We start from the raw sequence: 27,913 nt of genomic DNA on the forward strand, positions 1-27,913 counted from the left end.
CACCTCTCGGCTCTTCCCGTCACCCTCGCCCTCTCTGGGCGAAGCGCGGATATAAGTAGCTGGTGGCTCTGCCACCCCACCCTGCCCGGATCGCGACGGTTTTCAGGGTTCTGGAATCAGCAGGGTTCCTCTGAGGCCTTGGCGAGTGGCTGATCTGCTCCGTTTTTGCAAAAGGCGCCTGTGTCTGGCAGAGCCGGTGTGAGAAGAAGAGAGAATCCTTCCCCGCCGCCGGGATAATCAAGAGTTTTGGCCGGACCTTTGAGTACACATCGGGATAGTGAGAAGCCCGGCGAAAAGCACAGACTATGGCGCTGAAACGGATTAATAAGGTAAGTTGTTGGGACTAAATGTTGCGGATGGGGTCGCGGGAAGAAAGGCTTGGTGCCCAGAGAAAAGCCTGGAGAGTTGGATTCTGAAAATACCTTACATGGGGTAAGAGAAGGCAGGGGCACTTTGAAATGAGCTGTAAGATAGGGAACGGAATGGTTTTGGCAAGCGAAATGTTTGTTTCACTAGAATCTGCTAGTATGGGTGAGGGAGCGTGGCATTTATTTAGTCTCCTCAGTTTTTTGCCTAAGAGTCAGGTTTGGGGAGTAGAATTATGTACAGGCCTCGGCAGATGCCATGGCACTGCTTCCTATTCTAGGTTCTTCAAAACATTTTAGCTATTAAGGCTATAGGCATTCTAAAGAAAGGAATGTAACAGTTGAAAGACGTTTTGTTCCAAACTTGACTGAGAGTCGGGGTATGACAAACATACCTCAGTTTGCTAAAATGCGGTGACGAAGTCTGTTCAGAAGCTTAACCAAATCTGGGCAGTTACACAAGAGTATGTGGGGTTGGGAGGAGGTGGACCGACACTGTTGCCACTTCCTGTGTTGTGTGGTCGCTGCTTTCACCCAAAGCTATGTATCTGAGGCACCAGGAACCTATATGTAAAAGCCTTCTGAAAGATTCCGGGGTTGGGGGTGTTTGACAGTGCAGGGAAACTGGATGGAGGACTGCTTTGCTTAGAACCCCCTTCCTTAAGGAGGCTTGTTTGAGCAATTCACTAGAATTTGATAAGTCGTTGCTTTAATTTGGAAAGAGCTACGATTTTTCCAGAAATACAGTGTAAGTGGAGCCACTTCTCTGGTGGTTTTTGTCTCGTTTTCTTGCTCTAACTTCTATCCCGCATTTTAAGATGGCGGCTGCTTTAACTGGCTCAGGCTCTTCCCGGCATCTCCTTTTCTAACTATAAGATAATGGTCTCTGTTAAGCGTTAGTTTTTTTAATCCGGTTGTAGGGAGCTCTCAGAGCCTCTGCTCCCAAGACTAAACCTAAATTCAAACTCTCAGACTAAGTTTCTGTGTGTGTGTGTGTGTGTGTGTGTGTGTGTGTGTGTGTGTGTGTGTGTATTTTGTATTTGGTTCTTTCACAATCGAGAGGGTGGAGTATTTACAGCCAACTTGAAAAAAAATGTGGAGTAAACTCAGTCCTAATAGAAAAGACAAAATGGGAAGGTTCGGTATTAGAAACTTTGACTTAGCACAGTTTTTAAAGAGTTCTGTGGAAAGGCGAGGACTTGGATTGACTATAGGTCTAATACTACTGTATTTGTAGTTATTTTATATTATATATATATATGTGTGCGTGTGTGTATATATATATATATATACATATATATATCTTGATCAGCTTGATTGGAAAAAGCTGTAGTTTCTGAAAAGTTAATTCTTACCTGAATATATTGTTGTTGAATCTTGAATTCTTAGGACATCCTGGTAATCTTTGTGGTTTTATGCAAAACACTTAACTGAACTGTTTGTATTCTTGATGATAATGGAAAGAGAAAGAAAACCTTAGAATTCAAGACTTCAAATAGATAATAGATAACATTAAAATTACCACTTAGTGTGACAATTTTGAGGGTGAACCTCACATTAGAGATGCATTATTGTGCTTTATAGCATAATTAATACAGAAACTATATCATTCAGTGTTAATCAAATTTCAGATCCATAGTGTAAAACGAACATTTTAAAGGGAGGTCTTACTGATTTTTTTTCTTTTTACAGGTGATACTCAGCTGTTTTGGCAACATTTTAATGACTTAAAAGCTCTAGCGAGGCAGTAATGGTTAAGTGTAAACATTTGTAGTAAAAAACATGAGATAGAATCAGACTCTAAGCAAGTTTATCAATTTGCCTAATCTGTACTAGGAATTTTTCTAGCTACTGGGATGGCAAGAGAAAACATATTTTTGCAAGTTTAAAGAATTATGTATGGATATTAAGAGGTAAATTTTTTATATTCGAAAACTGTTTATATGCCAAATGGCTGATGCTTCTACCTGTAGGGTATTCCAGCATATCATGGTTTTTCCTTCAGATACTGTCAGAACCATGAAGCAACTTAAAAAATGGCACCCAGATGCAGGAATAGTTTGTGAAAGTACAGAAGGAGGATCCTTTTCTTCTTAAGGCAGTATTGTCATGAGGTTTTTTTGTATTGTTCCCTGTTTAGAATTTATTCTTCTGGTTCCCCCTAAACAAGTGTTAACAAGCCATTACTATTTTTATTAAAATGCAACTGAGCTTTAGTGATAAATGGGTATAAGTTGATACTTTTATCTTTTTTTTTCTTTTGTGTGTTTGCTTGACTGTTTCTTAGCTCACCAAACAACCATACGTGTATTCTTTTGCTGTGTTTGTAATTATTTGGACTAAATTGTAGTATGGTGCTGTTATTAAATGGGTATTTTAGCAGCTGAATTCCAAATCTGTGTTTTTGGAACTTTAAGAAAATTTACTGCTACAAAGCAGAATGACTGTTACATAATTGGGGGACTTTTAGAACTTTACATTGAAGATCTAGCATGAAACAAGCAAACAAAAATTTATCTTAAAGTATTTGTAATCTTTCATAACTCTTAAGTTTTCTTATAACGTGAAAACATAAGTACAGTTGACAAGTTTCACCATGAAGAAAATTAAAATTCATTGTTAAAAGAAAAAACTGAACCAGGTGTTGACAATGTTGCTGAGTTGGGATTAGAACCAGACCTTCTAATTCCAAGTTGTTCTGATGACAACTGCTTTTTTACACCATTAGGATTTCTGTGATAGTTAAGTCCTAGCATAGGCTCTGATGTGTAATAGGCCTCAAGACCGCCATATGAGACATTCCCTGAAGTAGCAGAAGTTGACTTTTGACTTGTTCAGTCACACAACTAGTAATAAATTTCTAGTAAGGTCATCACCAAAAAAGAAAAAAACCACCAAACACGAATTTTGTACCATTAAAATTCTGCTAAATAAATGTGGGTTTTTTGTTTTGTTTTGTTTTTAGTTTTTTCTGATATGCTGTCTTCTACCTCACATAAAATAGGCGGATTTTTTTTTAATTTACAACTAATTTATAAATAAATGCAGACAAATGGAATGTATTTAATTCTTGTATAGTTTCTTTAAGGGCTAGAAACTGCTGTGCTGGGATTCTTTTAAAGTAAACAAAATAGTATTTCAAGTTTTGTAAGATAATAGGCTTTTCCTGTGGTCCAGTTTTTGGTTTTTTTGTTTTTTATTGGTTCCCCAAGTTTTATTTATACTGTAAAAGAATACTTAGGTGAACAAAGGTGATCATCCAGTGGTCCCAGTATTGAGTTTGATATAAAGCAGTTGTGACACACTATCTTTCCCTTTCTTCATCATGCTTATCTGCTATTTTAAATCCAGTGTTTGCTATGCACATAAAGGTTTTGTTGAATACTCTTCATAGCACTGGTGAAAGCTACTTGTGTAACTAGTGTCAATTTTTACTTGTTGCTTCCTAGGTTTGGGTGCCTCTTAAAATTCAAATCAATTCTCAAAGAATTGATTTGGTTGGCAGGGAGCACTTTGCATGGTTGTGGAGTTCAGAGGACATCTGTAGTCAGATCCCTAATTTACCATGGCTTCTAGAGATTGAACTCCGGATTTCATTTCATCTGGGCAAGCACCTTTACAAACTGAGCCATCTCATCAGCCATAGCTTCCAAATAGAGAAAAGAAAGTTTCAGATTAAATTTTGAGTCTGTGTCACACAAAGGCTGGCCTGGCCCTGTCTTGGCCTTCTGAGTGCTCAATAATGATTACAGGACCAGGCTGGTTGTGCTCCTCTTGATGTGCTTTTCTTTATTGGTTTACTTATTTTTGCACTGTTTTTGAGGTGGGTTTTGGCTATGTAATCAAAGCATTAGCCTTGGATTTGGGAGCAATCCTGCCTCTGCCTCCGGTCTGGTATTACAGGGATGTGCCACCACTGCTCTGTGGTTGGTTCTTAATAGAAATTCTACTGCTGTATACAAGAGCTATTGCTTAGGTAGGTTTTTGACATTACTACATTTTTATTTCAGAAGATTCTAGGGGGTTTTTTTTGTTTGTTTGCTTTTTGTTTTTAAGAATTACAACAATGTTTGGTCTTATAAATCATCTCTAGAAACAGACATAATTCTGAAATTGTTCATTAGGGGATTTAGAAACTTCTGGTAGAGCTGGACAGTGGTGTACACCTTTAATCCCAGGGTGGCAGAGGCAGGTGTATCTCTGGCCTAGTCTACAGAGTGAGTTCAGGACAACAGAAACTCTGTCTCAGAAACCCAAAGTATTTCACTGGAGTTACAGTTGCATACAAAAATCAAGACTCTGCTTTGGTTGGAACAAACACAGTATGTTTATCACTTTGTACAACTTATTTTCAAAGGTTTGTCAAATTCTTTGTTATCCTGTATCACAATCATTTTGTGAGCTTGCCGTCATGATCTTAGTTAAAATTTCACTAGTGTTAATGAGTGCATTTATAATATTTTATTTTTAAAACTCCTCAGGCAACTAGGGTATAGTATACACCTGCTGCACTCTGGGAACTAAAGTATGGCAGTATAAACTGGAGGTCACTTTGGGGTTGTAGTTATATACCCTGTCTTCAGCACAAAACAAGTTAGCCTCTGGCTTGTTAATATATCTGGTGGAGAAGGGCAAAAGTTTGTATTTTATTTACACCTTGTTTAGACATGCGAGTTTATTCTTCCAGGGACGTTCAGGTAACTTTTCAGAGCTACATTTGTCCTGACTTTAGAGCTCTTTCAATTGTGACTTAGTATTTCTTGTTTAGATGTAGGATGGAAATGCTTTTCACATTAATCCTAACAAAAGGATATTAACTACCAATAGACAACTGCTAAGTTTGTTTTTCATATTTGCGAAATGCCTGACTTGCTTTCATGGATTAAAACTTTCTTGGTCTATTCCAAAACTACTTACAAAAAGATTTCTGAGATACAATTTTAATAGGGCTAAATTTGCATGTCACCAGGCCTAGTTTTTTTTTTTTTTTTTTTTTGAACAGTCTTAAGTGACTTATCTTCAAGGGTGATCTAAAGAAAGAAAACTAGTATTATTCACTCAGGCCATTCTTAGAACCTTGTCTAATAAACAAACATACTTGTCTCACCTATAATTAGAACTAAACAGGAAGCTAATGCCTTGTGGGTGATGTAAGGCAGCATATTGCACAGAACCTGTTGTTTAATCCATAGAATAAAAGAAACTTAAGGTTTTTCTCTGGAAAGGTTACAAACTGGGTTTTAAAGGGGAGTTGTTGTGGTTTGCGTTTGGCTTCTTGGCAGTGGAGTCATTTTCTGGGCTTGCTCACACTTCATCCTCCCATCTAGACTGTGCCAGCTAATTGATAATTCCTTTTGAATCTTTGTCTACAATTCTGTAACGTTTGCTCAGATGAGAATCTTTTGCCAAGCAAGTATCTTTTAGAATTCATTGCTAGCAACCAAGCATTCTGAGACTTCTCAGAAATCAATTTGAGATGTAAGTAAATGTCAAATATAGTAGATACCAATAAATAGATACTTTATTGATAAATATCAATATAAGTAACTAAACTATTTGATAGTTTAGTTACACATATTATGTAAGAAATTCAGTTGGTGTTGCAGTTGTAATGGACAGCTGAGGGTGATTTTTCTTTTCTTTCTTTCTTTTTTTTTTTAATCTCAACACTTTAGAGGTTTTTTTTATTCCTGCTTCCTGTCTTTAAGTAGTGTTACTCAAACTAGGTATACAGCAAGGGCAGTCTTGATTCTGTTGTAAGTCAGGTTTACTTCTGGAAAAGAACTAAGTAAAATACAGGAAATTAACTTTGTAAAGTAGTAAAGATTCTGGTAGAAAATCTGTATTACCTCTTATTAGTTATATGCTGAAATATAAGATGGTATCAAATTGGAACAACTGATACTAGAACGGTGTGGATCAGTAGTATATAGATGTAATCCATGAATTTGGATTTGTCACTGTAAATTCCCTCCCCCCTGCCTCCCCAGCTGAGGACTGAGCCAGGCAAGAGCTCTACCACTGAGCTAAGTCCCCAACCCCTTTGAATTAAAATTTGATAGGCCTTTTGGGTTGTAGCAGAACTCTACAAAGTTGAATGGGTTTATGAAGTTAGCCTTAATGACAGGGTTACTAATCGTGTTCCCCTTAATAAGTGCTTTCCTTTTGGCTATGCCGATATGACATACAAGTAATGTTTGTCATTGAAAATAAATTCATAGGTCTAAGATAAACTATGATAGATATGGAATCTTACTTGAGGCTTACCTAATGCAGTTGTACATCTTCATCAGTCACAAATCTGATGTCTGAATACACAAATCATATTTTTTTCCTGTATTTTTCCTTTAGGTTTTTGAGTGTTTTTAATAATTTGGTCAGCTGTTACTGTAGTTTTGGATTATTGTGCTATCTTACTGATAGCACAGTCCTTACCATCTAAGATACAGAGATAATAGAGGTGCAAACACATTACCCCCCCCCCAAAAAAAAAAACTACCACAATACACAGTACTGTGTATAGGTATAGTACTTGCTGTCAGCCATACCCTATTTTCAACAATGAACTGTCAAAAGAGATCCTCTGTCCCATAATGGTTGGAGTAAGGATCCTTTTAAACTCTATGAGCTTTTTCTTAGAAATACCTCTTTCTTTTTTTTTTTTTTTTTTTTTTTTTTTTTTTTTTTTTTTAAACAAAAAATTGGGGGTTAGAGAGATAATAGCTCGGCAGTTTGGAGCACATGCTGCTCTTTATAGAGGACCAGGATTATTCATTTTCCAACACCACATGGCTGCTCACAACTATAGCTCAGTTCTAGGGCATCAATCTAACTTCCTCTTGAGCTCTCCGAGGGCAAACACTCAAATAATCTTTAAGAATGTAATAATTGGGGCTGGGGATTTAGCTCAGTGGTAGAGCGCTTACCTAGGAAGCGCAAGGCCCTGGGTTCGGTCCCCAGCTCCGAAAAAAAGAATGTAATAATTATACCTGTTGCTCGTCTCAGTAATCTAGCCACTGAGAGTTTAGTATACAAATACAAAGTTTTGCTGGGCTGCTTGCAAGGTAAGCAAAAATTGTTCAAGAAATAGATCACATATGTGCTGTTAATTGTAGTACTAAATACTTTTGTGGGGTTTTAACCTACTGAGGTGAATTAGACCATGTGAGAGCTTTTAGGATCTTACTTCTCTGGATTGGGAAAGGATGGGGTGGTCTCCTTGGCTTTTCGTTTTTGGATCTGGGGACCGAACCCAGGGCCTTGCGGTTGCTAGGCAAGCGCTCTACCATTGAGCTAAACCCCCAACCCCTCCTTGGCTTCTTAGTAGGTCTCTCAGGTTCTTAAAGAAAAATGAATAGGTTGCCAGTAGGAAATGGGCTTAGTTCTCCATGTTAAACCACATGATTACCAAATTTCAAAAGAAGTGGTTCATGGAAAGATAATTCTTTTCAAATAGGTGGTACGGTTTCTTCTTACTGGTAGTTAGTTATTTTATGCTCCTAAAGAGGTGGTAGAGCCTTTAGCAATTACTAATAACTGTCAGACAACTGCTTCTGGTTTTGTTGGTCTATATAATAATTGGCCAAGAACACACCTGAATTTTCTATGTGTGAAACAGACCATTGTCTCAATTAATTTTCATTTAAGATCATATATGTTGGTACTGGAGAGGTGGCAATCTGTTCTTTGAAGATTTTGATTCTGCTTCTAGTATCTGTATAGTGACTCACAACCCTCGTCGGTAACTTCACTTCTAGGGGACCCAATGCTCTCTTCTGTAACTTCACTTCTAGGGGATCCAATGCTCTCTTCTGACCTCCATAGGTACCAGGCACACACGTGGTGTGGAGACATACATGCATGTATACATGCATGCAAAAATACAATCTTTTTTTTTAATTATTTTTTGCGAGTACATCTTTTTAAAGTTCTATGAATCACTATACTCATAAATTCTGAGTACAGTATGAGTGAAGAGTTAACAGAGAACAACTTTAGGGGAATTGATCGTGTGAACACTGTTGTATAGTTTGATCTATAGTAAAATAATATTTGTAGATCAAACTGATGTGATTTAGATTTCCTCCTTTTGATAGTATACTTTCAGTGTATTTCAAGAAATTCAGTTCATCATGCTTCAAACTCCAGTAACTCCTTACTTTTGGTATATGCCTGGGGGCTCTTAAAAGTCCTAATCAAAACTTTTTTTCTTAATTGATCTGATTATTAAACTATATTAGTGTTTGATCTAGGAAAATTTCTAAGCCGTATGAACTTTGTCAATTCCTACTATTACCTGGGTGTTTCTATTTAATATCCATCTTTCTCTTACTAGCTTGATATAAATTCTTGCTTAATTAGCCATCCATACTAAGAATTCAAATGCCACTATTATCTCAAAAGTATGATCTGATTATGATTGGTGGGTACTACATAAAACACAAGAAATGGGATTAGAATAGCATTTCCCCATTTATTTTTGAGGCACATATCCCAAAATGTGCATAATCCTTGTCTTTACCTCCCAAATGATAAATGCTGCTGATTTCCTTTGTTTATTATTAAAACCCCAACCTAAAGTTTGTGTTGAATATAAAGCAGATTTTAGTATATGAACTTACTGACTTTAAATCTTAGATTATTTCTGCTGAGATGTCTTTTGGTCATGGAAATTTGGGAAATAGACATTTTGAAATTATTTGAAAGGGAAAGAAGAAAATTATTTAAGTAACAAAAGCCTGAAGTTAAGGAAATAAAAGGCTGAACCGTCTGAAATTCTAAAGGAATGGTGAAGCTAGGCCGCATTTAAAGGTTCACTGATTGACAAATAGCATGCAGAAAACTAGTTTTCTTATTCAAAAGGCTTATCTAATGGTACCTTTTGTGTGAATTTACATGTGTATACCTGCCTGTTAAAGAGACCTGGAGGTCAACACTGGGAGAGTCTCTTCTCTCTCCATCTTGTGTCTTGACGCAGGTCTTCAGTGGAACGTGGATCTTACTGCTTAGGTTAGAAGGGCTGACCAGGAAGTTTTAGAAATATTTTTTCCTATCTTAACACCAGGGTTGCCACCAGGCCTATGTCAGGAGTGGAAGGTAATTCAGTTCCTCCTCATGCTTGTGAGGCAGGCACTTGATCAAGCTATTGCCTATTTAAAATACTTTTTAACACTTGATTCAAAATTCTAAAAAGCTATTTTAACAAAGATTTATCCTGTAGTCTGGAGATTTAAACGAGCTAGGGCTATTTTATTTAGCATATTTATGAAGCAGTTTTGTTTTGTTTAATGAAGAAATGAATCAAAAATACTTACTGAGGCTCGGCTTCTAGATAGATGGTTTGTGGGTATGTTGTGTGCCTGCTGTTGTGTCATAATTTAAGTCGTTCTCAAAAATTACATTTAAAAAGATGATCCTGTTTTAAAATTGAGGAAGCAAAATAGGAAATAATAAGTCTAGCTAGGCTAGTTAGTTTTTAAAAATTCTAAACTGATAACATTAGAAGAAAGCACATACATACTTCCGGCCTACTCTCTGTATTGCACAGGTAGGATTTAAATATTTGAAAATTCAGATCCTTATTTTATGGGACAGGGTCCTAGGGTTTGGGGTAGTGTACTTTTTTTTTTTCCCCATCTTGAGTGTTAAGTACAGTGAGTATTTAGTAGGTAATAAAAGTTTGGGTTTTCCTGGGATTGGAAAGCTTTTTCTGTGGACTTGATAACGTTTTGTTGTTAGAGATAGGGTCATTCTATTATGTAGCCCTGACTGTCTTTAGGACTCACTATATAAACCAGGCTGCCTTCAAACTCAGATTCGTTTATGGAGATCCACTTGCCTTTCCTGGGGATTAAAGTCATGCATCTCTATACCCAGCTTGAAGACTGATGCATTTTTAAAAAGTTACTTGTTTAATACAAGATAGTTGGTTAATTTAAAAACAACAAAGTTCAGTTTTTAAAAAGAGTTGAATACTTGAAAAGAGTCTGTCCAAAGTAACTACTTAGAACACACCTTAAAACTTTAAGTTGAAGGTTGTACACCTAACATCCTGTAACTGGCTTCACTAAAAGTGCCTTTGACATAGCTGGTATATATGAAATAAACCTGAATTCTGTGTTTAGACTTAGACTTCACAATATCTTCTGTATGTGCAGTTGTTTCAAAATTGTGTATGTGTATATGAAGGCTGAGACATTTCCTGTCTCAAATATTCCTATAAAACAACTCACTTGCCTGAGTAATTAACATTTTTACCTAGTATGATTTTCTTTTAAGGTTTTAGGCTGAATGTGTGCGGAGAGACGTTCCTTGCCTTCCAGTGCCAGGAAAGGGCATTGGGTTCTCTGTATCTGGAGTTAGAGGTAGTTGTGAGCTGCCTGGTGGTGAGTGCTGGGATCTACTAGACCACCTCTCTAGCCCCTAATATTTTTTCCCCAGTACAGTATTTCAGTAAAACCAGTCAGGTTTAAGGTGAATTTTATCTTATTGAATATGTTGAAAATAGTATGGCATGTTTCTTGGCGAAGTGCATAAAGGAATCAAGATTATAGATGAGGGATCTTTGCTGTTTGAATACTATATAAGCAGCTGGCCCTATGTTTCAGAAGCAGAATGGCAAGGGTATAGAAGGACTATTTTGTCTGTTGAATTCACTTGTTAGCATAGTTCCTGAACAATTAGATGTTTCACTCTTATAGTATTTAATGGTCAAATTTACCTAATTGATAGAAGTGTTAAAAGTCTCTTGCTTACTGCCTTTTTCTTGAGATTCTTAGTCACTTTGAGGGTGTGCAATCTCTTCTTAATGTTGGATTATTTCAGAGTACATTCTTAGGATTTTATCATCAGAATTATATGCCAACCAATCCTAATTTTGGGGTGTCTTCCCCAGTCAAGATTTTCATATCCTGATGAACTCAACTGAGTGGGATCTACCTACCTGCCTGCTTCACTCATATGTTAACCAGATTTACTTAATTCTGATTTCGTGCTTTATTTTTTTACATCAAGAATTTTTTTTGCCATTATCTTTACTTTCCATTGTTTTTTCCATCTTTGCATTGTTGGATTATCCGTTCATTTGTGAACCAGGTCTTGATGCAGAGTCACGCTTGCTTTCGGCTTCCGATGTTACTCCTACTTTAACCTTAATTCTGGGATCGCCGGTGTCTTCCACCATCACCAACTGTCGCTTAATATCAACAGATTAGAGACATTTTAGTGGCATTATTTAAAAGTTGTATTTAAAATCTAATTTTTCACTGGGCTTGCAACTATAGCTGAGGTGGGATTAGTTGAACACATAAGATAATGTGGGTAACACAGGAAAGAAAAGGCTTTTGTTGTTGTTTTCCCAAAATACAATATAGGAGTAGTTACCATCGTGGGGGCTGAAGAGATGCTCAGTGGTTAAGAACACTGTTCTTTCAGGAGAATATTTGCTTTACAGCATCTACATGGTAGCTCACAAACCCAGGTTCTACATGCCTGTGTACAAGCGTATGTGTACACAAATGATTTCATTTTACTTAAGTTTCCAAAACTGAGTTTTTCTGTACCAGTTGAGTGGCAATTTTAAAGATTTTGAGTAGATTGAAGGAAAAAAATATAGAGAACTCAAATCCATGTCAGAATGGAACTTTGTCACTTTGCATGTAAGCTTTTGAAACCAAGACAACAAACAGCATTGCTTGTGTTTCCAGCATTAGGATGGAAAAGGCATTTTTCATGCTGCATTGCTCAGTATATGCTCTCAAAATTGTAAGTTTTTAACAACCATCATATATTTTTGAAGGTATGTGTATGTGTGTGAATACCACACATGTAGGTGCACAGAGACCAGAAGAGGGTGTCAGGTGCTGGAACTGAACCTGAGTCCTCCACAGCAGCCAGTCCTCTTTACTGCTGAGCCATCCCACTAGCCCTTTTACATTTTTGTTGGGATATATCACAACAGTTTAAAAGTGCTCCTGAAATTTCCTCATTTAAAAGAATATTGTTGGTGACTAGAGATGGCTCTGGTGTTAAGAGGACTTACACTAGGCCTAAGATCCATTCCCAGCCCGCATATCAGATGTCTCACAATAGCCTATAACTGCCATTTCAGAGAATCTGTTGCCCTCTGGCTTCTGTAGAGACCTAGATGAATGTAGTACATATCAACTCCTGCAGATACACATACATGCACAGAAATGACATTTTTTTTTCATACTCTTGAATGGTCTCGGTTTTGTATAGCTTATGGTAAACTGCTAAAGAGCTTGCCTTGAGTGTGTGAGGCAGTTGTGGATTTGTCTCTAGGGTTACAGGAGAAAAAGAAGCAGCCTTGTCTTTATCCCATCTAATATAGTAGTGCATTACACTATTTGTATTTGTAAAGGTCTCATTTCCTGTTGTGTTTGACATACTAGCCATTAGTTTTTCATGTAATCACAAAAATCTCAACATTTAAAGAGAAGTAATAGACCACTAGTATTATAAAAGAGATAAAATTATTGTGCTATCATGCCTTTCATGAATGTTGACTCTTAATTTAAGCCTTCTACTCACTCCTGGTTTGCACATCACATTTCTAATTTCTTAGTCCAGAGGTTATTGCCATAGCATAGCTGGTTAGCACATACCATGCAGTAAGCAGAAACAGCAAGTGTTATTTTCATTCACATAGGTTGGAGGAAAAGACCTCATTAAAAGGGTCTCATCTGAACCTCTATATCATTGACCTTTGTATGCAGGCCTTTAAAAGGGGGGTGTTTGTGTGAAAAGAATTAGGAAATGAGGCTTGCTAGTCTAATCATGTTAGAGAATTCTGTTAACTGCATGTGCTTTTTAGTAAGGAAACCAGAGCAGCATCTGCTAAGTATACAAAGTAAAAGGTCCTCTATACCAATTCTGACATTGAGTTTTGTGAGACCTGTCTTATGTATTCCAGACTGGCCTCACAGATCTGCCTGATTCTGCTTCCTGAGTGCTAGCATTAAAGGTATGCACCATTGTGCCTGTTGGTTCTGGCATATTTAATCCAGTAAATACCTTAAGTGGGAGGAGGCCTAAACCTGACCGTGAATTTATAATAGGGAAAATATGCAGGGATTTAATAGGCAGAGTCCAGTGGTCATTTTAGAAATCTGAATTTACTGACCTTTAAGTGTTTTTTAAATAGTGCAGGACATAACTGAGAATTTAAGTTGTATGTACTTCAATAAAGGGGGGATGAGTAGGAGTAATAGAGTACATCTTTAATTCCAGCACTTGGGGAGCAGAGGCAAGTGGATAAGATACTATATGGTCTTGGACTTAAAGTGTTTAACAATGTATTAAATGATAGAGTATTCATACTTGAAATCTAGGAATTTTTTTATTGTACATCATATACAATAAATCATCATATCTAAAATACATAGAATGACTATTAGTACTAAATTCAGTACTTAAGCTTAAAAACGCCTCTGGATTTCTAGACTACTGAGTAGAATGAATGGTATACCATTGCGTGTATTCTGGATATAGTGTGGTGTGTTGCTATTCTGTGGTGGTCATAATAGCTTTGTTTATGTAAGAAATAAATTAAGGATATACATTTTTAGTCTGAGGTGTGCTTCAAGTTTATCAGTGACATAGGCTTTTAACCCATTCTCCGCCCAGTTGGCAGCTACAGTCTCTCCTATTTGTGTGTGTAAAACTATCAGAAACGGGATGGTTGCAAACCCAGAACTTATCCTTAAATAATGGTTGCCTCCTAAACCAACAGAATGGAGATTTGCTGTATTGTGGATTTCCAACCAATGGGAGAAAGATGTCAAGGATTTAAAACATTGAGTCAAATCAGCATGTTTTGCCCTTTCTGGAAAATATATTATTAAAAACTGCTTTGGTTTTACTAGTTTTCCTGAATTTGTTACTTTACAATGATGATCTTTTAAATACACTTAATAAGAGCAATAAGATTCTATGTGTTCTTTGAGGTAGCTGTTTTTCTGGAATTTAAATTGGAAATTTCCCTTCCATTCACTTGATACATGCTTGAGGAAAGTGAGCTTATTCGGAATATATCCTGTATTTGTAAAATTGTTCAGTAAATTTATTGAGGAAAGATTAATATGTCAGTTGAATGAATTGATGTGATAATTTGATGGTACCAGCCAAGGTGATCCTTTATTGTATTTTAAAATCGGGAATTAAGCAAAATGTGTTATACATATTATTTGGCTACTTTGGAGGGATAAGAGGGTAGGATAACTAGCTAAAATTGGCAGATTGAGCCCAAACCAGGCAGAAATAATTTGGGCTGGAAATGTAGCTAGTTGGTAGATTGCTTGGCTTGGCCTGTATGAAGCTGTTAGACTACCACTGCTTTCTAGTTACTACTGCATTCAATCAGCCTTGTTTTGGTTTGTTTAATGACTATTTTCATACTTAAATGTGATGAATAAAGTATTATGTGCTTGTTAAATGCATTGTAGGTCATTGAAGATTCATACACACATAATGTTGGAGATGCATTTGTATAAATTGTGAAAATTGCATCTTCTACCTAGAAACATTGTCTTCCAAATGTGAGTTTTAAGAATAGGTAAAAATAAGGACTGAATTAAAGTGTACCTTAATTAGGAAATTTAAATATAAAATGTTAAGAGCATTTAGCTCTGAAGTGTTTGACATGGAACTGAAATTAGAATTTTGGGAAGAAAGAGGATTTAAGACAGACAAGGTAACATTTGAAGTGGTCTGAAAAGTTAGTTCATCAAAAGACATTTTGATGTAGCCTTGCCTAAGTTTATAAACTTTATTGCTACTTCTTTTTTTGTTCAGAGATCATCTATCTTTAGTATGGTTTTTAAAAAAAAAAAAAGTCTAACGATACAAACACATGCCTGCCAAGGTGACTGTTTTAGTATATGTATGTTAAACATAATGCTTAGCAAAGCGTCTTTCTGTATTTCAGGAGCTGGATTTAAGAATACTTAGGGTTTCTTTCTCCCCTCTGACATTGTCCTTGTTTCAGTGATGTTTATGTCCCTTTAAATGGGATTTTTAAAGGTTTGATACTTAAATGCATATCTTTTCATAAATTTTAGATTACATAAACTACCATTTTCTGTCTTGGTTTAGGAACTTAGTGATTTGGCCCGTGACCCTCCAGCACAATGTTCTGCAGGTCCAGTTGGAGATGACAGTAAGTGAAGTGTCTTTTTAATGACTAATTTCAGAAGGTTGTTATGTTTTTGGGATAATGAAGTATTTGTTTTGTTCTCCTTCTTCCTCTTTCTAGTGTTTCATTGGCAAGCCACAATTATGGGACCTGTAAGTATTCCTTTTTTTTTTTCTCTCCAGTTTTGCTTTTCATTGGAAATCCAGCATTCTCTTTATCACAATTTTAGTCTTTGGCCTTCATACATAGTTACTTAATATATTTCTGATATAGCATATTAATTAACACTGCTCTTTAAAGAAAATGAAATGTTGTTCCTTAAATGTGCACCTCTGATTATATCCTGGGGTACCATCTCTGCATCCACAAAATCCCTTGTTTTGCCTCAGTCTTAGTTTTCTAATGAAAAGCAGTTATTGAGCTTCTCTAGAAGGAAGGATTCTACTCAAAGCACCACAACTACCAAGAATGAATCTACAGTAATCATGTTCTTTTGGTTAATTTTTTTTGTAAACCTAGAAATTTATACAAAATTTTAATCTATTTAGGTAGAACTTAATATTTTGAATGTACCAAGATTCCTTTCTATCCTGTGTAAATAAACTGTATGCTGGGTAACTGAATGTTCAGGATTGTGAATAACCACCTTAGTGTTTTCAGAGATTAGATTGATCTAAAACATCTTTGAATAAGGTTAAAAGGAATTTTAGGGTCTCTGAGTTTTATTGTATATCTTAGTTTCTTTTGTCAGGGGGTGTGGGGGAGCAGTAATGTAAATACTGTACTGGGTAGGAAAAAAATAGTCACTAGGTAATATTAATAATTCTAAACGAAAATATTTTTGGAAAAGTTTGACCTAGTAAGTGAGTAGTTAGATGGGTTAGCAAATACTTTCCAGGTTTAAATTGACTTTTAAAAAAACCTATTAAGTGTGTTTATTTTATTGTACATGTTCAGAGATCAGGGAATCACTTGGAAAAGTCAGCTCTCTACTTCTGTATAGGTCACAGGGATTGAGCTTAGTTGTCAGACTTAGTGGCAAGCTTCCTTCCTTACTCATGGAGCCATTTCCTGCACCCTTGGATTGACTTTTTTTTTTTTTTTTTTTTTTTTTTTTGAGACCGCAGTCTCTGGTTGGTTTCTCTTGAATTCTTTCCTCAGCATTCTGATTACCCATATTTCAGGATTGAACATTCACATCTAGTTCAGATTTCTTGATTTTTTTAAAAAAAAGTTACTGGCTTATTTAGGGTATGTTTTGTTTTAAACAGAGTTGTAGTAATGCTGTAATCTAGGGTGTCCTCAAATTTTCATTCCCTCCCACCTTAGGACCTGAAAGCTAGAATTAATACGCATGAGTCACCTTAACAACCTGGTTTTAATAACCTTACTCATTTGTAGCTCGATGAAAAGTGAGCAAGCACCTGCTGTATGGTGAGGGTAAAGGTACGACTAAACCATAGTTTCTGTCAGCCTTCAGGGACTGTAATATTGGGAATCAGGTAATTGACATATTAGAGTGTGAGATACTCAAGTAATAAAACACATAGTAGGAGAAACTCATGACTTTGACCAGTAGTCCAAGAGTACTTGTGAAATGTTAGAATCAAAAGTAGACTAAAATTTAAATCATGGGAACAGGCTGGTATTGGTTTAGCTACAAAGGCCACAGGTCTTTGTTTTTGGTTTTTCTTATTTAAAAGTGTCCTTTTGTTTTAATCACACTTGAATATGTTCTTGACAGTTACACAGTGACTTGTTTACTAAGAATGTTTGACATTGTTAAATTTGTTGCTTGGGAAATTTGCCCCTCTAACTAGACACTGTCACTGCACAGACATAATGATTTAGCAATGGGACAATAGCTACTGTCTCTTTTTTAGTGGCTTATATGCCTGTTGTCCTGGGCCCATTTCATTCATACTTTTTAGCTGTAGTGACTACACTAAAAAGAATTTGTGTTTTGGCTTCTAAGCATGTCTTTGTGAAATGCAGTTAAAAGCTGAGTGGGGCAGTGATATCACATAAGTTGCAGGTTGTCCACTGCATCTGGGTAATGTTTTCCTTTGGAGTACTACCTTAGGTCACATTGTGTGTAGAGATTGGGGGGGAGTTGTTTTTTTAATTTTTACTTAAATTTCTGTAAAAGGAAGCTTGAATATTATTATACTCAAATGCCCCTGGATCAATTGAAAATTCACACATAAATGCTTGAAGTAACTATGGCATTTGCTGTTTTTTGTTTGTTTTGTTTTTTTCTAAAAATAATTGGAACTACAAAGAGTAAAGAAGTGCCATTCCCATTAATGCTTCATATCATCAGAAATAAGTTACCTGTCTCGTGTGGTTAGCTTTTTCTTTAATTTGAAAGGTAGTTGGGATGGGGTTGGGGATTTAACTCAGTGGCCCTGGGTTCAGTCCCCAGCTCTGAAAAAAAAGGAAAAAGAAAAAAAAAAGGTAGTTGGCAGAAAAAGATTTGGAAACAATAACTTCCGCCTTAGTCTGCGGCATTATACTATTGTCAGTAATGGACAGAGGATAATCAACTATAAATGAGGAAATCTGAGATAATCTATCAGTTTATAAGGGTTATTGATCCAACTTCACATTTTATTTTATACTATCACAGTTAATGTGATGTGTGAAACTTTTTCTTTTTAAGCTAAAATAGCAGTGGCCAAAAAGAAGCAGCTAGTTCAAGAAATTTTTAAGTGTGTGAGAGAGTGTGAGAGAGAGAGTGTGTGTGTGTGTGTGTGTGTGTGTGTGTGTGTGTGACTTCACTTTAAGATGTAACCAAGGCTGGCCTAGAAATTATAACCTTTGGCCTTGAGCTGCCTTCAGACTCCCAAGCAACCTCTTGCCTCAGCTTCAAAGCACTTGGATGATAAGCATTAAGAAGCCATGATGCCTGGCGATCTTTGAGTTCTTAGGACTGTGAATCAAATGAAAATAAAAGAATCATGTATGAGACCCCTATTTTCTGTTTTCTCTTGTGCTTTAGGAAGAATGGGATTGACACAGAAGTTTGAGATTTGAATGCATCTCATCAAGTAGACAAGTATATTTAGTAGGCTTGAAAATGTGCCCAGAAGTAAATAGATACAGTACAGAAGAAAATGAAAACTGTAAAACATGAGGGGGTCAGAGGTTAATGAGGATGGATCTGTAGACATATGCAAAATTATTGAATGTCATAGAGAACAAATACTTAGAGAACAAAAGTTAATAGGAACAAAACTTAGGATTCTAAATCTATTCAAATCTGAGATTTAAAATTTGATAAAAGTTGCTCAAAATGCCCATTATTTTTGTTCCCTTTGGGGTTTTGTCTTAATAGGGTGGGATTTCAGTGTCTTGTTGAGGTTTTACCCTTTAAGTTGTTTTTTTGTTTGTTGTTTTAGTGTTTTGCTTTACCTATAAATTTCAGCAGTAGATTTTTTTTTTAATGAAATTTTATTTATGCCTTGAGTATGGGTGTGCCGTGGTACCTATGGGAAAGTTAATGATAACCTCTTCCTTTGAGCCATTACCATCCCTGTGGATTCTAAGGATTAAATTCTGGTCAGCTGGTATAGAAACAATGCTGTCTTTCCCAACTGAGCCACCTCACCCACCAGCCCTGTGGATGGTTATTCAGAAGTCCTTGAATTAACATACGGTTGTGGGAAACCTAGAAATCTTAAATATACTCATGTCAAATAATTCAGGTCACATTCTGTATACCTTGTTTTTTCGGGGGGTGTTTTGTTTTGTTTTCCCCAATGTAGTTTTTGTGTGTTGCAGTGTTAGGTGGGTATTGTCGTTCAATGAGCATTTTACAGAGAGCACTAAAGACCTCTATCTGTAACGCCTTTGTTTGTGAAGAATAAAGCAGATGAGCCTGGGATAGCAAGATCTTGACTGAGAAAACAAATTGTTTTAATGTGTGGGCATAGTTTGGAGGTAAAGTGACTGCCTACTTAGCATGGACTTAGCCTTATGTTGAATCCCCAATACAATAAAACCAAAACAAACAAAAGACAGTAGGTCTTGGGGGCTGAAGAGATGATTCAGTGATTAAGAGCAGTAGAGGAGTGGGTGAAGCTTGATTCCCATTACCCCCTTGAGAGCTCACAACCACTATCTATTAACTCCAGTCCCAGGAGTCTCTGTTGCACTTTCCTGGCCTTTGCAGGCCCTGCACGCACATAGGCTTTTTTTTTTTTTAAATGGCAAGATATCCATATACCTAAAGAAGAAAAAACTAAAACTAGGATTCAAATAATAGTTTTTCTGTGCATGTGTTGTATGTTTTGTTTAGCCCTTTGTATTACTCATGTTAAAATTGCATTTATAAGTCTTTGTATCAAACCAATGAATTTTTCTAGAGGATTTGAAGTTAATGAACCATGTTCACTTTTTTTTCTGACACATAGAACTAGCAAATTGAGAAATCCATAAATCATACATGCATTTTTTGCAAGTAGCAATTCTGATAGCTTAGTTTAAATAACTTTTAGGACATCTCTTTAGATAAATTCTTGTGAACTTTAGAGGCAGTTACTGAATTTAGTGGTTTTAAGAGTTAAACTCCCGTTTATAATTTATTGTTTGTACTCTCTAATGACTATATCTTTTGGTCTATTATATTTAATAGAATGTAAATAGTGGTGTCTATTTCTCGTTTTGTTGTTTTCGGTTTTTTGTGGGTTTTTTGTTTTGTTTTTATTAAAACAGAAAGTTTCAAATCTTTACATAGCATGGTTAAATATTTATGTAAACATTGTAATGAACAAAGGAGAAAAGGGCACTGGTAGTTTGAAATTTTTTTTTCTAGCTGTTGGCTTTCAAGAGTATGATAGATTGTATTAAGTTTAGAAGAAAATTTTTTGTGGTTCTATGAACGAATTTCAAGATACCAATTGGAAAGTCATCTTTGTCAGATGTTCTGCCTCTTGAAGGTATACTTTAATTACTGCTTGAAGTAGGTGTTCATTGTGTGGGTGTGGATGTGTGCATATTATGACGTGAATAGAAGTCACAGGACAAACTGAAGTCCATTCTCTCCTGTCACCTTTGTATATGGGTTTTAAGGGTTGAACTCAAGTTACCAGACTTGTGTGGCAAGTACATTTATCAGTTTAACTATCTCTTTTTTTAAAGGAATTATTTTGACATATTAAGCCTATTTTTCTCTTCACAGAATGACAGCCCATATCAAGGTGGTGTATTCTTTTTGACAATTCATTTTCCTACAGACTACCCCTTCAAACCACCTAAGGCAAGTATTGTCCTTCCAAAAATCTGTTAGTTTGTAGATTGTTTTAGAAGAATATAATGCTCATAAAAATTTAGGTTTCTGTATAATTGAGGCTTAAGCCTTGTATGTTTGGATGTTAAATAAAAATAAGTAATACATAGAGAAATGAGCTGCATTTGTGTGGATAATAATTCCTGCTAAAGACTATTCTAGAACTTTTTCATCTACTTTCTAAGAGTTAAAGGTTAGCAGTATACCACATACTGAAGTGTTTGTTACTTTGATGGTTTATTCTAACTTCTAAAAATTAGAGATTTGAACTCTAAATGTAAAACAGATTTGCCTTTTTGAAGTTGTAAGGCTCAAGTATTTCTATTAGTTATGCTAAGTGTTGGAATCTGGTAAGCTGAGCTGTAGAATCAACTTGCCCTATATGTTACCAAATGTCCTATTGCTTAGTGCACTTAGGTGACTACACTGTGAAAAGCTTGGTTGCTGGATCCATAACAACACCTTCAGTCCTGGTATTCTGTAGACTAAAGCAATAGAGTAATGAGTTCAGAGTCCTTGATTCCCCCACCCCCCTCAGAACTGTTAGTTCAAATTCATGGTAACTAGAAAAGCAATAGAGTAATGAGTTCAGAGTCCTTGATTCCCCCACCCCCCTCAGAACTGTTAGTTCAAATTCATGGTAACTAGAAAAGCAATAGAGTAATGAGTTCAGAGTCCTTGATTCCCCCACCCCCCTCAGAACTGTTAGTTCAAATTCATGGTAACTAGAAAATAACTGCATTGAATTACAGTGTTTTTCTAACCATCTTTAGTCATGTTAAAAGCACAGTGCTCAGCAGTGGAAATATAATTTGAATATATACCTGTATCCTAAATACCCTTCCACAGATTACCTTTTGATAGTTAAGTTCTACTATTAGAGTTAACCTTCAAAGCTTAGTTAATGACATTTTGCCCCCTGAGGCTGATGTTGACTTTTTAAAATTAGCTTTTATTATCTAAAATTGATTCTGTTGAAATTGCTTTGATCTGTTCCTTTATATTTATATTTGATTCTCCTTTATAATCTCTCATTACTACGACCACTAGTGAGACTTAGTAATTTTAAGCCTTGCATTTTAAAAATAGGGTACTTGTTTTTATTTGTGAAAGCTATCTAAAGGTTGTGTCACGTGGTTTGTTTTTTAGGTTGCATTTACAACAAGAATTTATCATCCAAATATTAACAGTAATGGCAGCATTTGTCTTGATATTCTAAGATCACAGTGGTCTCCTGCTTTAACTATTTCTAAAGGTAAAATGTAGTTTCACTGTAATAGTTTTCAGTTACTGCAACTTTCTAGTAGTTAAGGGGCTTTAGACTTCTGCTTGGATAATATTTTTGCTATGCCAGCATTTTAATTGAAAGTTCTTGCAAGGTTAGGAATGTAGCTCAGTTGGTCTAACATGTTTGCTTCGCATGCACAAAGTCCACTGTTTAATCCAGACCCCAGCCCCCCAGTGCTCTATAAATCAGGTGTGGCACATGCCTAAACAATAACACGTCTTGGGAGTAGGGGCAGAAGATTTAAAGTCAAGATCATCCTTGGTTGCATAATGAATCTGAGGCCAGACTACCATCTTAAAAAAAATAAAATAAAGTGGGTCTGGGTGTTTGGGGGTAGTTATTGCTTCATCAGTAAAAATAAACTTTAAGGGGATTTTTGTCAAAAGTTAAGATTATGTTGGTAGGGCATTTGCCTAGTAAGTTATTTTCATGTAATAGCAAAGTTTATTTTTAGTGTATATCTCATGCATATAGAAGCCAGAAGTGTCTTTCTCTTCTCTACTTTTATTCATTTATGTAGGTTCTGTCATTAAACCAGAAGTTCACAGTAACTCAGTGTCTGCCTGTCTCTACCCACCAATGCTAGGGTACAAGCACACATAGCTAGCTGTTCCCAGCTTTTAATAAACTGTTCTTTGGTACTAAACTGTTTAATTGTGGGCGGTAATGTGCATATGAATGCGATGTCTTAGAGTCCAGAAGATAATGCCAGATCCCCAGGAGCAGTTTGTGAGGGCACCGAGAAGTGGGAGCTTGGAAATCAAACCTCTGTACAAACAGTATGTGCCTGTAACTGTTGGGCCATCTTTTTCGTGAGAATAGGAAAATATAGTCAGGCACTATGTATGCCATTTAAATCTTTATAGCTTTCTACTCTAACACATCTGGTATAGATTTTCCATATGTTTTTTAACCTGTCTTCAGTTGGCTGTTCTTAACTATGTTGTTCTGTGTCTAGTAATTGTGAAATAGGGAATTTGGGGAGAGACTGTTACATAAAGACTGATCTTGTACTTCAGTCTGTTATACCTGACACATTCTAGATCTCTAGTATACCCTAGATGGAGAAAGTTCCTTGTTCCCTTCTGAATTCTGAATGACAAATGTTTTTTGACATTCCACTCTGCAAATTAAATTGTACACAAAACATTTTAAGGATGAGACTGCCTTTTAGTAATTAATTTTTTTATATTAGAATCACATTTTTAATGCGAGTGGTTATAATCTTAGGGTTATTTGATGTTTTAACTGTTTTCAGGCTCAGTCCTGTAGTTCAACATTTTTAAAATTTGGAATAGTCATTAGCTTTTTACCAAAATGTTTTTTGAGTTTGGTAAAGGTAAATACAGAGTGAAGCAAGTATGTTAACCACACAGGCATTTCTCCATATACTTGTTCAATGCTTTTGAATCTTTACATGGATTTGGCAGTATTTTCCTTTTTTTTTTTTTTTTTTTAGATTACTTTATTTTCTGTATGTGAGTTACCCAGACAACTGTCTTCAGACACAGAAGAGGGCACCACATCTCATTACAGATGGTTGTGAGCCATCATGTGGTTTATGGGAATTGAACTCAGGACCTCTGGAAGAGCAGTCATTGCTCTTAACCACTGAGCCAAGCCCCTATTTTTATTCTTTTAAGAATTTACAGTTTTGGGACTAATTTTTTAACTTCTTTGGATTTTTAATCTCTTCGTGTTTCATAATCTAAACGCCAGGTGTTCCTGTTTTCCCACCCTCTGCTAGGATGTACTCTTAATTCTGCGTTGTATTTCTACAAATGCAGACTGAATTGATGGGGATTTTGTTTTGTTCTTAAAAGTTAACTTGCTTTTTGACAGATTTTTAAGCTGACAAGTCAGAATAAGAAACGCTAACCTTTTCTAGTTACTATATTCTATAATTTTACTTAGCCCACTCATTTGAATTTGACATTGTATTTGCAGCTATGAGTTATTTTTCATTTTCATTTATCAAATTTTACAGGATAAAATTTCATCAAACTACTTCAAGCATTTACATACCACATAGTCTTGTGTTGATATAGGCGCCTAGAGTGTAATAGGCATTCAAAAAATCTGTATTGTACAATACTTGGCATTTTCTAAGTCTGTATCCAGAACAGGCCAGAGTAAGAGAACTGAAGCTTCACCCTGCACTACAGAAACACTGTCATTTGCACCAGTCTCTAGGGACATTGTTTTTCATTTCTTACTCAAAGAAATAAAGCAGCTCTCGTAGTTTTTTGAGAAACTTTTCTAAGGTAGAACAAAGAATGGGTCTGTTTGTTTTTGTTTTGTTTTCCTCGGTTTTGGTGTTTGTTTTTTCTAAGCCTTGACTCTATTACAGTACTAGAGTTTTATATCCCCTGAAAGTACTAAGAAAATCCTTAAATTTTGATGTCTCTTACATAGGGTTCCTCTTCCTCTTCCACCCCCCCCAATCCTCCACCCCAATTCTTTAAGAACCAAACTGATAGGATGTCGTTTGACTACTACCTTTAAAAACCTATATTTGGCCTAATCATTACTGACTTTGGTGCTATCAGAGGTTTCATTTTTAATACTATTTATTTATAAAAACTTAATTGTAGAACTCTCTGGGGATAGTGCAGAGTAATAAAATTATGAGGTCTAGAGGTCTACTATTTGCTTGTCTAAACACCTGAAATTGGATTTTTTTCTTCCTCCTTATATATAGTTCTTTTATCCATTTGTTCACTGCTATGTGATCCAAACCCAGATGACCCCCTAGTGCCAGAGATTGCACGGATCTATAAAACAGACAGAGACAAGTAAGTATGCAGTTGTTTGATGAGTGGCTATGAACAGTAGTTTTACTTAGTGAGTTGAGCTTTATTTCTGCTGAAGTTTGTGACAGTACCTTTTTATATTTGTCCTGTTAAGCTAGTTACTAAAATACAATTAGAAGCGGTAAGGGCCAGCGTAATTAGAAGTTTGAAGCTAGTCTAGGTTACCTAATGAGACCCTGCCAAATAAATGATCATAGCATTATGTGATAGTGGCTCCTTTGAAGTGTTTGTTTTCTAATGTGTTAAAACCTTGCTTAATTATTCAGTTTTGGGAAATAAACTCGTGTGTTTCTCTCAAAAAGGAAAAAAAAGGCCAAGAAAGAAAAAAAAATACTAATGTAAAAATTTTGGTCTAAATCTATCAATAATTTGATTTATCTTTATGTTCAGCTTAACCATTTAACTTTCATATGTTATAATTAATGCTAAGTGTGCTTATTCAATTAGGTACAATAGGTTAGCAAGAGAGTGGACAGAGAAATACGCTATGTTGTAGGGTAAGAGGATCTGCACTCTATGGTGCGCTTCTTTATGGTACTGCCAGCACTTGAGTGCCGCATGCTCTGAAGCACTATACTAACCAACCAAAGGCAACAAGACATGGCAGTTTCCTGAAAACTACTTAACTGCTTGATCTGTTTTTTGGAAGTTATACTTGGTCTTCACTACTGCTTGGGATTCTTGCATGGCAAAGCAGTTATATAGCTTTAGTAAGAAGTAGAAGTATAAATTATCTTTATCCTTCATTAAATTACCATTATGTTTAAATTTAAACATTTTGTGTCAATACTATATGAAATGTGGTGGTTTTACTCCGGATTTTACCAGGAAGATACTAGTAATATAAAGGGAAACACTTAAACCTCCAGTTACTGACAAGCATGCATTAATGTTAGCTGTATTCTGTGGCTCTTTGTATGCTAAACCAAAACAAGTTTGTTTTAAAATGCTGGCTGTTTGAAGAGGGTTTTCTAAATGCCATAATTCTAAATTGGTAGAGTTTTTATATGTTGAGCTGTTTCAAAGAGTTGAACTCTATTACTTGGTTTGAGATGAAACTATAGTGAAACTAAGTTTTCCCCTGTTTATTATGTACTCATTTCTTAGGTATTGTCACTTTTTTGGTTGGGGTAAAGTATCCTGTATTATAATAGTGTTCTATAGTAGGGTTGTGGATGGAGATGGTATTTGTCAGTACTGGTGATATTCCTCAGTGATCAGCCTGGGTCTCGGATGAGTTAGCTGTTGATCTTTTTTTTTTTTTTTTTTTTTTAAGATTTATTTATTTTATTTATATGTTAGTACACTGTAGTTCTCTTCAGACACTTCAGAAGAGAGCATCCCATTACAGATGGTTGTGAGCCACCATGTGGTTGCTGGGAATTGAACTCAGGACCTCTGGAAGAGCAGTCAGTGCTCTTAACCACTGAGCCACCTCTCCAGCCCGCTGTTGATCTTTTTTAACCAAACTGTGGTTGCACTCCTAGAGATTGCCATTCCTCAGTAGATCTCAGTGAAGATTAGTAGCAATCACTGCTACTAAACTTTTATTTAACATAAAGTCCATTGTTTTTAATCATCTGTTTTAATGTATTATTCTCTGCCTAAGTTTCAAAGGCACTTTCTCTCAATACCCAACTGACTTCTTGATCTCTCAGTTTCAGATTCAGTTTTTCAGTAACTGAGAGTAAGCATCGTTCTAGCATTAGCCAAAATTTGTATTGATACATATAACATGTGTATGCATACTATAATGTGTCAGCATGTACAACCAACTTGGAAGCTTGATAGAATACTACCTTGGTATAATGGTGGAGAGGTCTTTGTAACCCTCCCAGTCTCAGCACCACTGTGTTTATTAAGATAACACTTCATGGCTATTTCCACCACTGCTTTTGAATGCCAATGTTGCTATTTCTGTCCCTTGTTGACTTTTGTTCTAACCATAGCCTTTACAGGTGATGTAAAATGAATCCAGAGGTAAAATAGAAATATTTTCCTTGCCTTTACAATACTAATAGTTCTTTATTTTAATTTTATTTTTTAAATAGCTTGTTTGTTTATTTACAGGTACAACAGAATATCTCGGGAATGGACTCAGAAGTATGCCATGTGATGCTACCTTAAAGTCAGAATAACCTGCATTATAGCTGGAATAAACTTTAAATTACTGTTCCTTTTTTGATTTTCTTATCCGGCTGCTCCCCTATCAGACCTCATCTTTTTTAATTTTATTTTTTGTTTCCCTCCCTCCATTCATTCACATGCTCATCTGAGAAGACCTAAGTTCTTCCAGCTTTGGACAATAACTGCTTTTAGAAACTGTAAAGTAGTTACAAGAGAACAGTTGCCCAAGATTCAGAAATTTTTTTAAAACTGGAGCATGTGTATTATGTGGCCAATGTCTTCACTCTAACTTGGTTATGAGACTAAACCAATCCTCACTGCTCTAACATGCTGAAGAAGCCATCTGAGGGGGAGGGGGATGGATGCTGAGCTGTCACATCAAAGGAAACAGCATTATTCCAGCAGCATCCATTCTTGTCTAAACCTTCCACTGTTAGAGATTTGAGGTTACATGATATACTTTATGCTCATAACTGATGTGGCTGGAGAATTGGTATTGAATTATAGCATCAGCAGAACAGAAAATGTGATGTATTTTATGCATGTCAATAAAGGAATGACCTGTTCTTGTTCTACAGAGAATGGAAATTGGAAGTCAAACACCCTTTGTATTCCAAAATAGGGTCTCAAAACATTTTGTAATTTTCATTTAAATTGTTAGGCTTGGAGCTATTAGTTAATCTATCTTCCAATACTGTTTAATATAGCACTGAATAAATGATGCGAGTTGTCAATGGATGAGTGATCAACTAATAGCTCTCCTAGTAATTGATTTATTTTTCTTCAATAAAGTTGCATAAACCAATGAGTTAGCTGCCTGGATTAATCAGTATGGGAAACAATCCTTTGTATAAATGCAAAGCTGTTTTTGTATAT

At 35.9% G+C, this 27,913-nt stretch overlaps 1 protein-coding gene across 3 annotated transcripts; it reads left to right on the top strand.

Annotated features, from left to right (window-relative positions):
- The first annotated feature begins 32 nt into the window (after nt 1-32).
- Nucleotides 33-27,840, top strand: Ube2d3 (ubiquitin-conjugating enzyme E2D 3). 3 transcript variants are annotated; one of them, XM_063282635.1, is made up of 9 exons: nt 191-329; nt 13,300-13,350; nt 15,480-15,543; nt 15,640-15,671; nt 20,702-20,779; nt 21,959-22,064; nt 24,799-24,892; nt 25,358-25,407; nt 26,981-27,085. In XM_063282635.1, coding segments are annotated over exons 3-8 (360 nt in total). In that variant the 5' UTR covers nt 191-329; nt 13,300-13,350; nt 15,480-15,542; the 3' UTR covers nt 25,407; nt 26,981-27,085. The 3 variants fall into 3 exon arrangements, with proteins under 3 accessions (NP_112516.1, XP_006233397.1, XP_063138705.1); XM_006233335.4 differs by lacking the exon at nt 13,300-13,350 and having other exon boundaries at nt 189-329; NM_031237.1 differs by lacking the exons at nt 13,300-13,350; nt 25,358-25,407 and having other exon boundaries at nt 33-329; nt 26,981-27,840.
- The last annotated feature ends 73 nt before the right edge of the window (nt 27,841-27,913 follow it).

This window comes from Rattus norvegicus, chromosome 2, assembly GCF_036323735.1.
Source record: "Rattus norvegicus strain BN/NHsdMcwi chromosome 2, GRCr8, whole genome shotgun sequence".
Lineage (NCBI taxonomy): Eukaryota > Metazoa > Chordata > Mammalia > Rodentia > Muridae > Rattus > Rattus norvegicus.